The sequence below is a fragment of the Callionymus lyra genome, chromosome 1 (genome assembly GCF_982586985.1).
Source record: "Callionymus lyra chromosome 1, fCalLyr1.hap1.1, whole genome shotgun sequence".
Taxonomy (NCBI): Eukaryota; Metazoa; Chordata; class Actinopteri; order Syngnathiformes; family Callionymidae; genus Callionymus; species Callionymus lyra.
The window spans coordinates 6,736,160-6,749,588 of record NC_141818.1 but is presented as its reverse complement, the minus strand read 5'-3'; the positions used below and the strand labels follow the sequence as shown (position 1 = coordinate 6,749,588).

General features: G+C 38.7%; 1 protein-coding gene across 2 annotated transcripts in view; it reads left to right on the top strand.

Moving 5' to 3' along the window:
• Window positions 1-324: 324 nt before the first annotated feature.
• ksr2 (kinase suppressor of ras 2) overlaps window positions 325-13,429 on the top strand; it is an 85,924-nt gene continuing 72,819 nt past the window's right edge. For both annotated transcript variants that reach the window (XM_087790310.1, XM_087790309.1), the window contains exons 1-2: window positions 325-1,164; window positions 11,883-12,023. In XM_087790310.1, the coding sequence (XP_087646436.1) occupies window positions 991-1,164; window positions 11,883-12,023 (315 nt within the window). In that variant the 5' untranslated portion in view covers window positions 325-990. The remainder of the gene's footprint in view (window positions 1,165-11,882; window positions 12,024-13,429) is intronic.

Below are 13,429 nucleotides of genomic sequence, written 5' to 3'. Positions count from 1 at the left end.
GAAACGCTACACAATATTAAGAAAATAAACGGGACATCCCCGTGGAGATGTAAAAATTGTCTTGTGAAAAATATATATGCATTATAAAAACGGTAAAATATGTTGTTGAGCTTTCTCTTGCACTATTATTGGTTATACCAACCGTTCCTTGTACTGTTTGTTTTTTTTGTTTAAGATTCCATGTTCATAATTTGGAATCAAAATCAGAAAACGTTTATTGTCAGTATTGTAAAACACAACACAGGATTCTTTATGGTGGCTTTACAAAAAAAGAAAGAAATAATACGTATGGAATAAAAAGAGAAACATCTTCGATTTAAAAAAAAAATATTATCACTTATTTTTTCTTGCCTTTTACAATAAATGAACGAGCATTGCATGTGTGTGGATACTGATGTTTTTTTATTTAAAAAAAAAAGAAAAAAAAAAGGTAACTCGAATTAAACAGGCAGACGCGCAGCTCAGCCTCCAGATCTCGCGAGAGCGGCCCCTGGCGGCGCTGCGATGCTGTTGCTGTGGGTTTGATTGACAGGAAACATGTCGGTGTGGTGGGAGAGAACCGGGATGCAGCTGCTGCCACGGGAGACAGGGAGAACCTGGGTCCAGTCCTCACACCAGCACCTCTGAAGCCCCCCCACCTCCACCTCCACCACCACCACCTCCTCCTCCTCCTCCTCCTCGTCCTCCTCCTCCTCCTCCTCCTCGTCCACCCCCCCTCGACAAGAGACGGCCTCTCGTCTGAGGAGGATGCTGAGGTTCATCTCCTCATCTCTGGAGCTGTAGCAGCACCGACACCTTGATGGAGTCCAGCTCTGGTGTTGCAATGGAGTCGCGGCTCAAAGCTCCTCGCCTGTTGTGAACCCGCGTCTCTGCTCGGCGGCGGGTCTTTTTTTTTTTTCATCCCCTTTTTTTTTATTCTCTTCGTTTCCTTCTGCAAAAAAAAAAAAAAAAAAAGGTGGACTACTAAGCAAGGACCCGCTTGGCTGAACTATGAACGAGGAGATGACCAAAAGCGAGGAGCAGCACCTGAGTTTGCAGAAAGCCTTGCAGCAGTGCGAGCTGGTGCAGAACATGATCGACATCAGCATCTCCAGCCTGGAGGGCTTGAGGACCAAATGTGCCACATCCAACGACCTGACTCAGAAGGAGATCCGGACGTTGGAGGTGAGGAGCGTCTTTTCTCATTTGTATTGCGGTGATCCCCCCCCCCCCCTGTCCCCCCTGTACCCCCCTCCTCCTCCACCCCCCCCTGATCGATACGTGGTCCAGGCCTCTGCATCACTCGAGTGTTGCAGGACGATACGGTTCGACGATACACGAGATCGTGTTCGTTGGACGTCGTTCTTCTTCCCGCAGGTGACGTCCTCGCGCCTCTGCGGCCTGCGCGTGTTTACAATCCACTACTGCGCATCTGCTCGCGCGCGGGCCCTGCTGCCGTTACGCAAGACGCGCAGATGATCGGAATATATGCTCCGTTGGTTCCGAGACACGGTGGTGGGAACTAAAAGGGGGGGCTCGCTATGACGTCACACACCCGCGAACCCACCTTTAGCTAGGGGTTGGTATTAAGAGAGGACTCGAGTTGTGGAGCAGGAACTTCTTGAAAGATCCTCATCAGGTGTCCTGGATTTATCTCGATATGGGGTTTAAATCAATGTTTTTTTAAGGCTTACATCTTCTTTATATTTCTATCCAACTTATTTAAACAGACATGAATATTCAAACTGATGAGGTGATCTGTAACTATTTGACAAATTAAATGTATATTATTCGACTTTTATTATCGACTTGTTGACCATTCAGTGTCCAGATGTTTTTAGTGGTAGGAACATTCCTTGACTTTAATATACGTAATAATAATTCATATTTATTTCATTAGAGTGACAAGCACAATGTGTTGCCGTAATTCATTATATTAAACAGTTCAAATAAGTACAATATATATATATATTTTTTAATAGAGTCACAAGGTAAATGTGGTGCAAACAATGACAACAGATAGTTTAAATAAGTACAATATATATATTTAGTCTTTTTTTTAATAGAGTGACAAACACAATGTGTTTCATGAATAAGTTATAATAGACAGTTAAAGTAAGTAAGTAAGTAATTTTTATTTGTAAAGCGCTTTTCCAGACCAGGGTCACAAAGTGCTTAAACAATCAAAACAATATTCAATAAAGTATATACTTTAAAGGTCAAGATAAAACTGATAACACAACAGGACAATATATATATATATATATATATATATATATATATATATATATATATATATATATATATATATATATATATTTTTAATAGATTCACAAGGTTAATGTGGTGCAAACAATGATAACAGATAGTTTAAACAAGTACAAAATATATATATTTTAAAATGTTTTAATAGAGTGACAAACACAATGAATACATCATAATATATAGTAATGTGGTATAAATAGTACACTTAATATATAACATACTTTCAAATGGTAAAACATTTAAAGATAATGAGTCTAAAATATATATTAAAATAAGATTATAAAGGTATTAGTTGATCTTTAATTCTGATATTGGTTTTAATCGATTGATTACTTTTCCCTCGAACACACACGTGTTTACTAACTACACTCCGTTTTACTTTATTTTTTCAAGTAACACTGTGAATTAAGTTAATTAGGTATTTGTTTTCTAGTATCTGATGAACAGTCAGATCACTTACAGGTTAAATGTATTTAGTGTTTAATGCTTTTGAAGAAGAAATGACTGAAAAGATTACGTTAGCTTGTGTGTGTTAGCTTTCAACCTGTAGCTTATGATGGAAATAAATAGTTGCAATACATTTGAAAGTAGTAGAAGGAGAGTATTTGGTGGACATTATTTGGGATTAAAGGTGTTTTAAAAATGATACATATAAGCAGCTTCGCTGTCAGAGCAAAGATTGCTTTCATTCACAACATACTTCAAGATTAGATTTTGCTTTTTCAATACAATTACAGTGAGTTGATGAAGTAGTTAACATTTCAGCATTTATAGCAATTAAAATCCATAGGAGTAACCATAGTGAGTAAGTAAGTAAGTAAAGGTTATTTGTAAAGCAGCTTTTTAGACCAGGGTCACAAAGCTCTTGAACAATCAAAAACATTACACAGTTATACTTAAAAAGATCAAGACACATAAGAGAAACACAGGAGTTCCAGAAAATCAGGGAAAAGCACAAATAAAAATGTCTTAAGATGTTTCTTGAAGGAGTCAATAGATCATCAAACATAGAGGGAGAGGAAGATCGTTCCAAAGCTTAAGAGCAACAGCCTGGAAGGATTTCTCTCCTCTGGTCCGGTCTGTGTTCAGGAACCATCAGTAGATTCTGATCAACAGACCTCAGAGCCCGAGCTGGGGTGTAAGGCTGGATCAGATCACTGATGTAAGGAGGAGTCTGACCATGACTAGATCTGAAAGTAAGAACCAGAATTTTAAAGTTGATCCTGAAAGAAACTGTAAGCCAGTGAAGAGTTTTTTTAAGGATCGAAGAAATGTGAGTTCTTCTACTTGAGCGGGTCAGAATTCTCGCTGCAGAGTTTCGTATCAACTGCAGGCGATACAGCTCCTTCTTGTTAAGACATGGAAATAAACTGTTAAAGTTTGACATATTAAATATACAAAATGTATCTTATCAGAAATGGAATAAAAATTATAGTCAGAAATGAGTCTGTCAAATATATCACAGGGACTTCTGTAAAGGGTTTAGAAGTTTACCATGTATGTAGATGTTCCATCTGTTCCACAGAGCTGTAAGTCATGGTTCTTTGAGAGTCTCTCATCATTTATTTAGTTTTGCCAGTTTTTTTGTTGTTTTTATTGACAACAACAAAACTCAAGATATTGGTTGGAAGGATAGGATTGGTTAACAGCAGTTCTTTAATTCCATCTGAATTGAGGGACGTTTTGAAATGTATCTCCTATAGTTTTTTTTTGAGAAGTTTTTCTTTATTGGGAGGTAGATACTAGAGCGATGCTCGGTTCACGATGCTGTCTTATGATCGGTTCGAAAAAAAACAAAAAACTTCTTTGGTCTCAGAAAACAGTTGTTTTGTTATCAGTCCGGGCAAAAGCAGGAGAATGTGGCTTCTCTCCCTTGCGGTCAGCTGAACGCTGACATCTCTAAATAAGTCAATTCCTAACCATCCCTTTGCCTGCATTCCACTCACTCCACGAGCAACAGATTCTGTGTGTTCTAATTGTCGGGAGAGGGGTTTCCCAGAGAATTTTACTGCTGCCTCAATGAAAGAACCTCTGCTGTGGGAAATGCCGACTCATCCGTTCGGTCAAATCTACCCTGTTTTTGTGTTTTTATTCGTGCGGTGGAGTTTATTTCCTCGACACGTTTGTTGACATTTCTAATGTGTTTCTCCAGACGAGATTTGGCTTTTGCTGGATCCTCCTAATGCATGTGTGTCGTAACCCAGGCGCACCAAAGTCATGTAATGTGACTTCTCGGACAGTTTTCTCAATGTGATGAATGTTTGTTTTGATGTTGTGACCTTCAAAGATACCATAGTTCAAGATAAGATAAGAGACAGAGATGATGGACATCAACAATAAGAGTAAAACCTTTAAAGGAGAACAAATACAACAATAATTAAGATAAATTGAGCCTCAATAAAAATAAAAAAAATGTTATCTCCATCAGACTCATACTTCCTGTTCCTGTTCCCCAGTATCTACCTTTTTAGCCGCGACTTAAGGAAGTCATTCTGACTTCAAAAACCAGCCGCAACGCAAAGTTGCGTTTGGTGTAAACTCGTCATGAGGCGATTTAAACCCTGATAGTCAACTTGGATGTTGCTCAATGGTCTTTCTAGGCCAAACCTATCTTGGTTTTACTTCTCTTGAAAAAATGTTGTTTTCAGAACGTTACTCACAACCAGGGGCAAACCCAACCACACGTAGGGCCAAAATATGACCCACAACTCAAGAGCAAAGTGCCACCTCTCAAGTCTAAAGGAAGATTGTACAGAATGTGTTCTCGGATTGAGTTTTTTTTTATAAAAGGATAAATTCAGCTTTTAGCATTTGAGTGGTTTTGTTTTCATTTAAATGGTCTTGTTCATCTCGTACAACGCTCCGGTTTTTCTCTCTGCCGAGCTCATCTGCTTCCCCATCTGTCACGGAATTATTGCCATCAATGAATAAAAAAATACAAGAATAATTGTGCTATTTAAGTGGTTTTGCCTGCTAGAGAACAAAACATGAACTACTTTATACTCTAGGACTTCAAACATAACCATTACCTAGAACATTTAACTCTCTATCTGTTTAAACATTGAATTCCTGGATGAACAATGAACTGGAAGTATTGCAGATTCAAGATTAATTTTGACTGTCTTCAAAACTTTGGTTAAACCCACATATAGCTGTTAAACTGTAAACCGGTCAAAACAGGAGTCCGTTCCGGTCGCTCCAACACGCCGTCACTTCCTGCTTCCGGGTCTTAATTCTTCGCTTTGTGGAGAGAAATGGTCAATGCAGAGTGTCACGGGTCGTTTATTCGCCGCTTCAAGTCAAACAAAATACAAGCTTTACGATCGATCGACGCACTTTCTTCCGGCAACTGTACAGTTCAATAGCCCCGGGAGAAACGGTCTCGAACTGTAGAAACATTGCGATATTTAAGGCACATTTCGGAACCGGGAGGTCGTCTCTTTCCGGCAAATGGTTCTTTCAAGTTGCCTGTGTCTCGAACACCCGCAGAGATAACTTCCTAACTTGCCCTCTTGCAATCTATCATTCCAATGTTCTCGGTTCGGGGGCCTCCGTCTTCCAGCCCCCCCCTCCTAGATGTGTCCCGCTTCGTTCTTTGATCCATGACCCAAGGGGTGAAAAGGCAGACAAACAGACGTTTTTTAAATAACCGGTGTCATGTCTCTAATTCTGTTTCAAGCTTGTCTTGAAACAGTGTAAATCAGTCTGAGTGAAATGTTGATAGTGAATGTGTATTCAAACGTTTAAGCTCTTAGATGACGCGAGTAATCTATACTTTATATTTTGATTATCTTTTAGCATTTTTTTTAAGTATGGCGTATACATATAGTGTATAGTAATTTTTAATCTAACAACTGCTGTAGCGCTGTGTATACAGTAGAAAACCATTCTTTCCCTCACTCGTGAACAAGACCCCCAACATACTTCTCCACCTGTGGAAGAATCTCATCATCAACATTTCTCTTTACAAGACTCTTTAATTTAAATTTAAGTTCAACCGTCTCCTTTCAAGAAATAGCCAGCTAGCTTTTAAATGCTAACTCTAGCCACATGCTAACCAGAGAGAATATTGCATCTCCTGATTGACAGTATTTTCAGAGTCGCTCTCGCATCTCACGCGAGCTCTCTGGATCCTTGCTATCGTTTCATTCTCAGAAAATCCCCCCCGTCAATGAGAAGTGGAACGCACTGCCCAAATATTGTTATCCGGCTAAATTGGCCTAAGTGGGGGTTGTGCTCCGTCAATCGCGTAATCGCGCTATCTTGATGTATTCGATTGATAAGTCCCCATCAGCGGTTCCAGCTTCTCCCCGGGCCACTTAAAGCGCCGAAAACCAGATAAGGGGAAAGTCTCGGCGGAGGGACACCGAGGGCCGCCAGATCGAGAGATTACGACAAACCGCATTAAGTGTGATAAGGGCCGCCATAAAGTGAGGGCTGAGTGCGAGTGTGTCATCAACTGTGTCCCGGCGGGAGATACAGCGTCAGAATATCAGAGAAAAATCGAGCGTCCCGCTCTCGTCGCCGGAGTTTATGATCGGACGGACGTGATCGGGAATCACCCAAATACAGTCAGGGAGGGGGTTCCCAGATTTAGACACCACTACTAGTGATACCTACTTAATTTCAAAAAACTTAAATATCACAACTCATTTTTCAAAATACTGTATCGACGTCGCATGGTGGAAAGTTTATGGAGTTTTTGTGTTGTGGGTCCTGTCCAGGGTGTCCCCCGCCTCTTGCCCGAAGAAGCTAGGATAGGCTCCAGCCCCCCCTACGTACCCCATAAAGGGAATAAGAAGCAGAAAGTGCCTGAATGATTACACATCGATATTCAACAACAATTTGAATTAGAAGTGATTTTTTTAACTAAAAAAAATGTTGGCTTAACCATATTATATTTATGGTTTATATTTCAATTAAGTGTTTATAAAATTAAATAATTCCATTTTTAACCCACCCCTGAAACCCACGTAAGGCGACAAATCCAAATATTGACATTGTTTGTTCATTTTTGTGTCTCAATTAAACTTCCCGCCACTAGATGGCAACAGTCATTAAGTCCTCCGCCGCTAAAGTTACGATCCAATCCCGCCCTGATACGGCAGTGACTGAGGACAAGAGGATACAGTCGATTCCAGCAGCTTTTAAAATAAAATAATGAGATTTTTTTAAACTCACATTTTCCAACCCTCCCTGCAACACGCATACGCAAACATGCCACAGAAAAATGTAATGAAAGAATCAATGAACAATTAAAAGGCAAATATTCACAGTGTTTGTACATTTTTGTGTTTCAATTAAACTTCCACTAGATGGCAGCAGTCATTAAATCATACACAGCTAAAGGAACAATGAAATCCAGCGAGATCCTGGTGATGACTGAAGACGAGAGGATACAGTGGACTACAGCAGCTTTACTACTATTCAAATATTTACGTCATAGTCATTTTTCGGTTGCTTTTAAACTTACCACCACTAGATGGCAGCAGTCCTTACCCCCGCCTAGGCAGCCGAATAAACATTAAAACCCTGCGAGAGCTTGGCGATGACTGAGGACGAGAGGACACAGTTGACTCCATCAGCTTCTTAAAGCTGATGTTTGGACATATTTTGGTTTGAAAACAAATGAAAGCAGTTACGACTTCGTCAAGAGTCATGTGGTCTGTAAATACTGCAACACCAGAGTCAAGTACTCGACAATACTACAAATATAGCCTTGTTACTAAACTATCACAATATATCGTATCGTTGCTTCTGTATTGTGATATGTATCGTATCGCCAGATTATTGCAGATACACACCCCTAGTCACCATGGAATATTATGTTTTCTCATACTTTACGGTCACCAGAGGCTACTCACGTGGTGGTCATTATTGTCTTTATACAGTTAAATAATGAAAGATTTGACCTAGAACATTTCCAAGAGAAGAGCTAGCAGTTAGCATCATTAGCAGCTGAAGGAAAAACGCAAGTTAAAGGAAAAGGCCACAGCGATGACGGTTATATCTCAAACAACAACCAGGACTTTTGCTGAAAGTGGTCGTAATGTAAACGCCAAGATAGATTTGAACTGAATTTTATTCTCAGTTGTTTCAGCTTCTTTATTGTTGACAGTTCAGAACCTGTTGAATCCTCGATTCTTATCCATTGAAGGGGATATATTCGGAAGGTTCTGGACAGGAAACCAAAACACTGTGTATTGTTGTAGTCTGACAACTGTAAACCAGATTACTGAAGACCAAAGCAACCCCCCCACCCCCTGAGAACCCACTGATGGTGTCCCTGCCGAGTGCTTCAGGTGCCGGCCCTGGTTCTCTCCCCGGCGCCTGCCAACTGTCCACCGGGTTTTTTTGTTGTTGTTTTTGATCCGCATCAACAGTGACGTCAGCCACTCGCCGAGCTTTTCTCATTAACCTGTCATGGCTGTAATGAGTCCAGGAGTTTCCTCTCCTCCGTCTCTATTTTTAACCCGGGCCAGGCCTCAGACGCTCCTCCTCTCTGGCAGGACCGCTTGTTACCTGGATGAAGCGCCGCCGCCGATCTTTCCATTATGATGATTATTCATTGTTGTCGACGTCCCTTGGAAACACAAATGAACGGCGCTAGTCATTAGCCCTTTTTTTAGGCTTTGAATTTTAAAGTTCAAAGTCACGACTATTCTAACACATCAAAATGTACTTATATTTAAAGAAAAGTTACATTTTAGTTTTTCTTCAATAACATTAGTTTCTCATGGTGATTGAATGCTAACCGCTAGCAATTAACTCTATATAATTTTCTCAAAAATAAGGTTTAAGACTTCTGCAGATCAAAGGACTACTTGATGGTGTTTTTTTTATGGCGCATAAGAGCTGAGCCAGAAGATAATCCTCTCCATTGACGGTGTATTTCTACTCTGTTCCGGTGGTCAAAGGTTTTGTAATTAAAAGCACAACATCACGGTTTTTCTCTGCAGGTTGTCTAGACTCTCTCTTCGCTGAGTCATCCAGGAGAGACTAGGAGTAGAACCACTACTCAACTAAGAGAACACAATTGGCAAGAATCTGGCGATACGATACGTATCACAAGACATGTGTGACGATACGATATATTGGGATCTATTGGGATATATTGCGATACTGTAGAACAACAATTGGAATTCCAATCTGTACTAGTAGGATCTGGAATCCTACTAGTACAGATTGGAATTCTACTGCTACTGAACTGGGATCTTACTATTGATATGGCTTAGGTTTAGGAATTGATTATATCAAAATGTTATTTGTTATTCAGAATTTCTCCTATTAAAATTGGAGATTGTCCTGGTAGAATTCCCATTTGTCCTAGGACAGATTGGAATTCCAATATTCAGATCCCAGTTCAGTAGTAGGATTCCAATCTGTACTAGTACAGATTCCTCCTATTAGAATTGGAGTTTGTCCTGGTATAATTCCCAATTGTCCTAGGACAAACCGGAATTCCAATATTCAGATCCCAGTTCAGTAGTAATTCCAATCTGTACTAGTAGGATTCTAGATCCTACTGGTTTCCAATCTGTGACATATACACATTTTTCTAGCTTTTACAACAAAGAAATGAGCAAATACTTTCTCTAATAAAATGTGAATGTTTTTGTAGGAAAGTTTTCCTAAAGATACTAACAAGAAAATGTAAACTTATATTAACAATTAAGTGCATTAACAGACCCGAATAACCTGGAGCAACATGCAATATCCAGTATCTGTCAGTGTTTAATTGTATAACTTTAAACTTTAAGTTTTTAATTTTTAAAGTCAGAATGAGTCCAAACATCAGCTATAAAAATTGCTGGACTCTGATGTGACCGTTCTTTTTCACTCATTGCTGCCATTTCGCCGTTTTTGTTGTTACTTGGGCATGGAAGGAAATTATGCCACCTAGTGGCCAGAGGTTTAATTGCAGCACATAAATGAATAAACGCTGTGAATATTTGAGTGATGATTGAATTATTGTCTTTTATACACACACTATTGAAATGTAAACTTAAAATAAAATAAATTTGAATTAAAATAAAATGTTATTTCAAAGTTTCCTTAAAATATCGATACAGTATCAGGAATAAAAAATATTGTGATATATCGTTTCATCAATATTTTCTTAGACCCCTATTTGGTATCTTGTCAATATCTTCAGGACCCTTTCATAGGTTTGACTGTGAAAACGTTGGTGTTAATGTAGCTAAACCAACGAGTTAATCTGGATTCATCAAGTTAAACTACTTAACACAGGACTTATTTAGCCTTTAGACGTCCCTTTCTTTTGTGTCCCTATTTATGACCCATGTGGAATTAAAGAGTTCTTTAACTTCAATCCAGTTTTAATATCATTAACGCTTCCATTAGCTCAACGAAGCTACCAAGCTAAGTGCTAGCCGTGTTCATCCTGGTCGATCTGCAGAATGTGATCTCAGATTAAACAAAACGTATTATTGTTGCAGTTATTAGTTTAAATAAAAAGTGTGTTTCTTATCACGAGACACGATTGAAACGAAAATCATCGAGCTCAAATTCAGGGTCAGAAATTCAAAAATCAGGGTTCAGCAGGAGATACAAACTAAAATGCATGAGGTGATTTTCTGCAGTAACATCGGGTGTTGCAACAGTTTTACATGTTTAAGTTGTTACTGGAGTCTACAGGTCAATCCTGATGACTGGTGTTAAGATACAGGGTTCCTGCGGATAATCAAAAATTCTCCTAAAAGGCTAAACATTCATGAATCTAAATAGAAAAATTACTTAATTGGCTTAAAATGCATTAAATCAAATAAAAAAAAAAAACATACAAATGTTAAAACATGATAAGTAAGAACATTTAGTAGTATATAAATCATTTGGTGCAGAATCTTTTTCCAAGTCAAGGAAGGTTTAACGTTCATTTATTCATTCATTCATTCATTCATTCATTCATTCATTCATTCATTCATTCATTCAATGTCTACCACTTTATCCCTTACCAGGGTTGCGGGGAGAATGGAGCCTATCCCAGTTTCATAGGGCGAGAGGCAGGGGACACCCTGGACAGAAAACCATTCACACACACTCTCATACCTATGGACAATTTCCAAAAGTTATCAATTAACCTCTGTATGTTTTTGGACTGTGGGAGGAAACTGGAGTGCCCGGAGTAAACCCACGAGAACATACAAACTCCACACACTGGGAAGGTTTAACAGTCGACTAAAAAATACAGATTATTCTGTTTAATTTAATGTTTGGGTAAACAATAAACCTAAAATCTAATTAATGTGGTGGTTATATTTGTAGTTGTGTTTAAATTAGATTTTAAATGGTGTGAAAAGGCTCAAAAATGTAGTTGAACTTTCTAGCTTTAGCTTAAGGGATGTTTTCAGCCTGAACTATGTGGTTGTGGCTCGATCACGGATATGAGTTATTACTTCCAGAAGGATACAGTAGAGGCCTTCGCTAACAACACGGTTGTCGACGCAATTCCACATTTTTATTTTGTTTACCTTCGTTTACAGGCTCCATAATCCCGCGCTCGTGTTAGCCTAGCGACACGCTGTCCCCGGGGTCAGGTCTGCGTTTAGCACCTTTTCGGTCGGTGGAGACGGTGGAAAGTGTGGAGCGTGAGATCTCACTCGCTGCTCTGTCCTCAGGGGAAGCTGGTGAAGTACTTCAGCCGGCAGCTGTCCTGCAAGTGTAAAGTGGCCTTAGAGGAGCGAAGTGCGGAGCTGGAGGACTTCCCTCGCCTCGGACACTGGTTCCGCATCGTCAACCTGAGGAAGGAGGTGACACAGGTGAGGCCTCGGCGATCCTCTTCTAGCGACTGGAGCTCAGGTGTCTTTGTCCAAAAGAGACACTTAAAAATCATCCAAATACCTTCATACTGCTCGTCTATAACGTGCGTCTTCTATTGAAGCCTCGACATTAAAAACTGATCTTGAAAAAAATGAAACAAGTCTTTATTTATGCTTTATTTTAGTGGACGCTACTAGGCTAGCAGGCTAACCCTTGAGCATGTTTTCTGAAAAAAAGTCTCTTTTAAGACAACTATAAGCTTCAGTTGCTACATTAAATAAACATGCATTTACTTTAACTCGGAACGAATGACACTGAAACAATCCCTAAATTTATTCGAGATGAGCGTGAAGATCACTTTAAGTTAAAATTAGATGGTGAATTGTGCAATATTTGAACTTCTGGTTTTACCCAAGAATGTCTTTTAACACATTTGTTATGCAGTTTCCGTTTAAAGCCGCTATTGGAACTCAGAGTTCATTCACAGAGTTTTAGTTTTACACACCTAGATACTTTTATCTTTGTTTATCTATTATTTCATAATTAATAGACTTTTAGATGATTTCTTTAATTGTCATTGCACAGAAAACAAAATGTCGTTGCTATATTATGTATATTTCTATAATTTATTTTGCATTAAGCTAAATTTGTGTTGTTGTTTTTTTTAATTCACGTGTCTTAGATTATTTATCTCTAATACATATTTTAATTATTCTCTTTTTATTACATCTGCCAAGGTGGTTATGTTATCATCATTATTATCTGTCTTTCAATGAAAAGGGGATGTGGTGAAAAAATTTGCTTTGTTCTTTCAAAAACTATTTTAGTTGCTCAGTAAGATCACAAGAGCTTTGAAAAAAAAAGTGTTGCTTAACCAACGTCAATCAGGGGTCACTCGCATTTATTTATCGATAAATATATATATATATATATATATATATATATATATAATTTATTATAAAACTTCCTGATATATAAATTGTTCTTATTTTACAAGCAAGAAATACTCTCATACTTTTTTTTTCTGAGACTCTGGAAAAAAAAATTCTGTTCGTAGAAAGGAGCTTAAATAACAATCACGTTGCAGTTCACATCACGTCCACTAGATAGAGACAAAGACTGAAAGAAAAACAAAATCTTCAACCAGGTCTGTCAATTCAGCTTCATGGGACGTTTCTAAAATGTCAGGAAATCAAAGTAAGACTTGGGAAAACCGAAAGTCAAAATCAGATTAGGGAAGATAGACGTTCAAGTTAAATCGAAATTAGACTCGTGAAACTTGTAGATTAAGGTAAAACTTCGGAAACCAACTCAAAGTTAGACTTTCTAGAAAAGCGCTATATAAATAAATATTACTTACTTACTTACTTACTTGAGAACATGGAGATCAAAGTAAGCCTTAGGT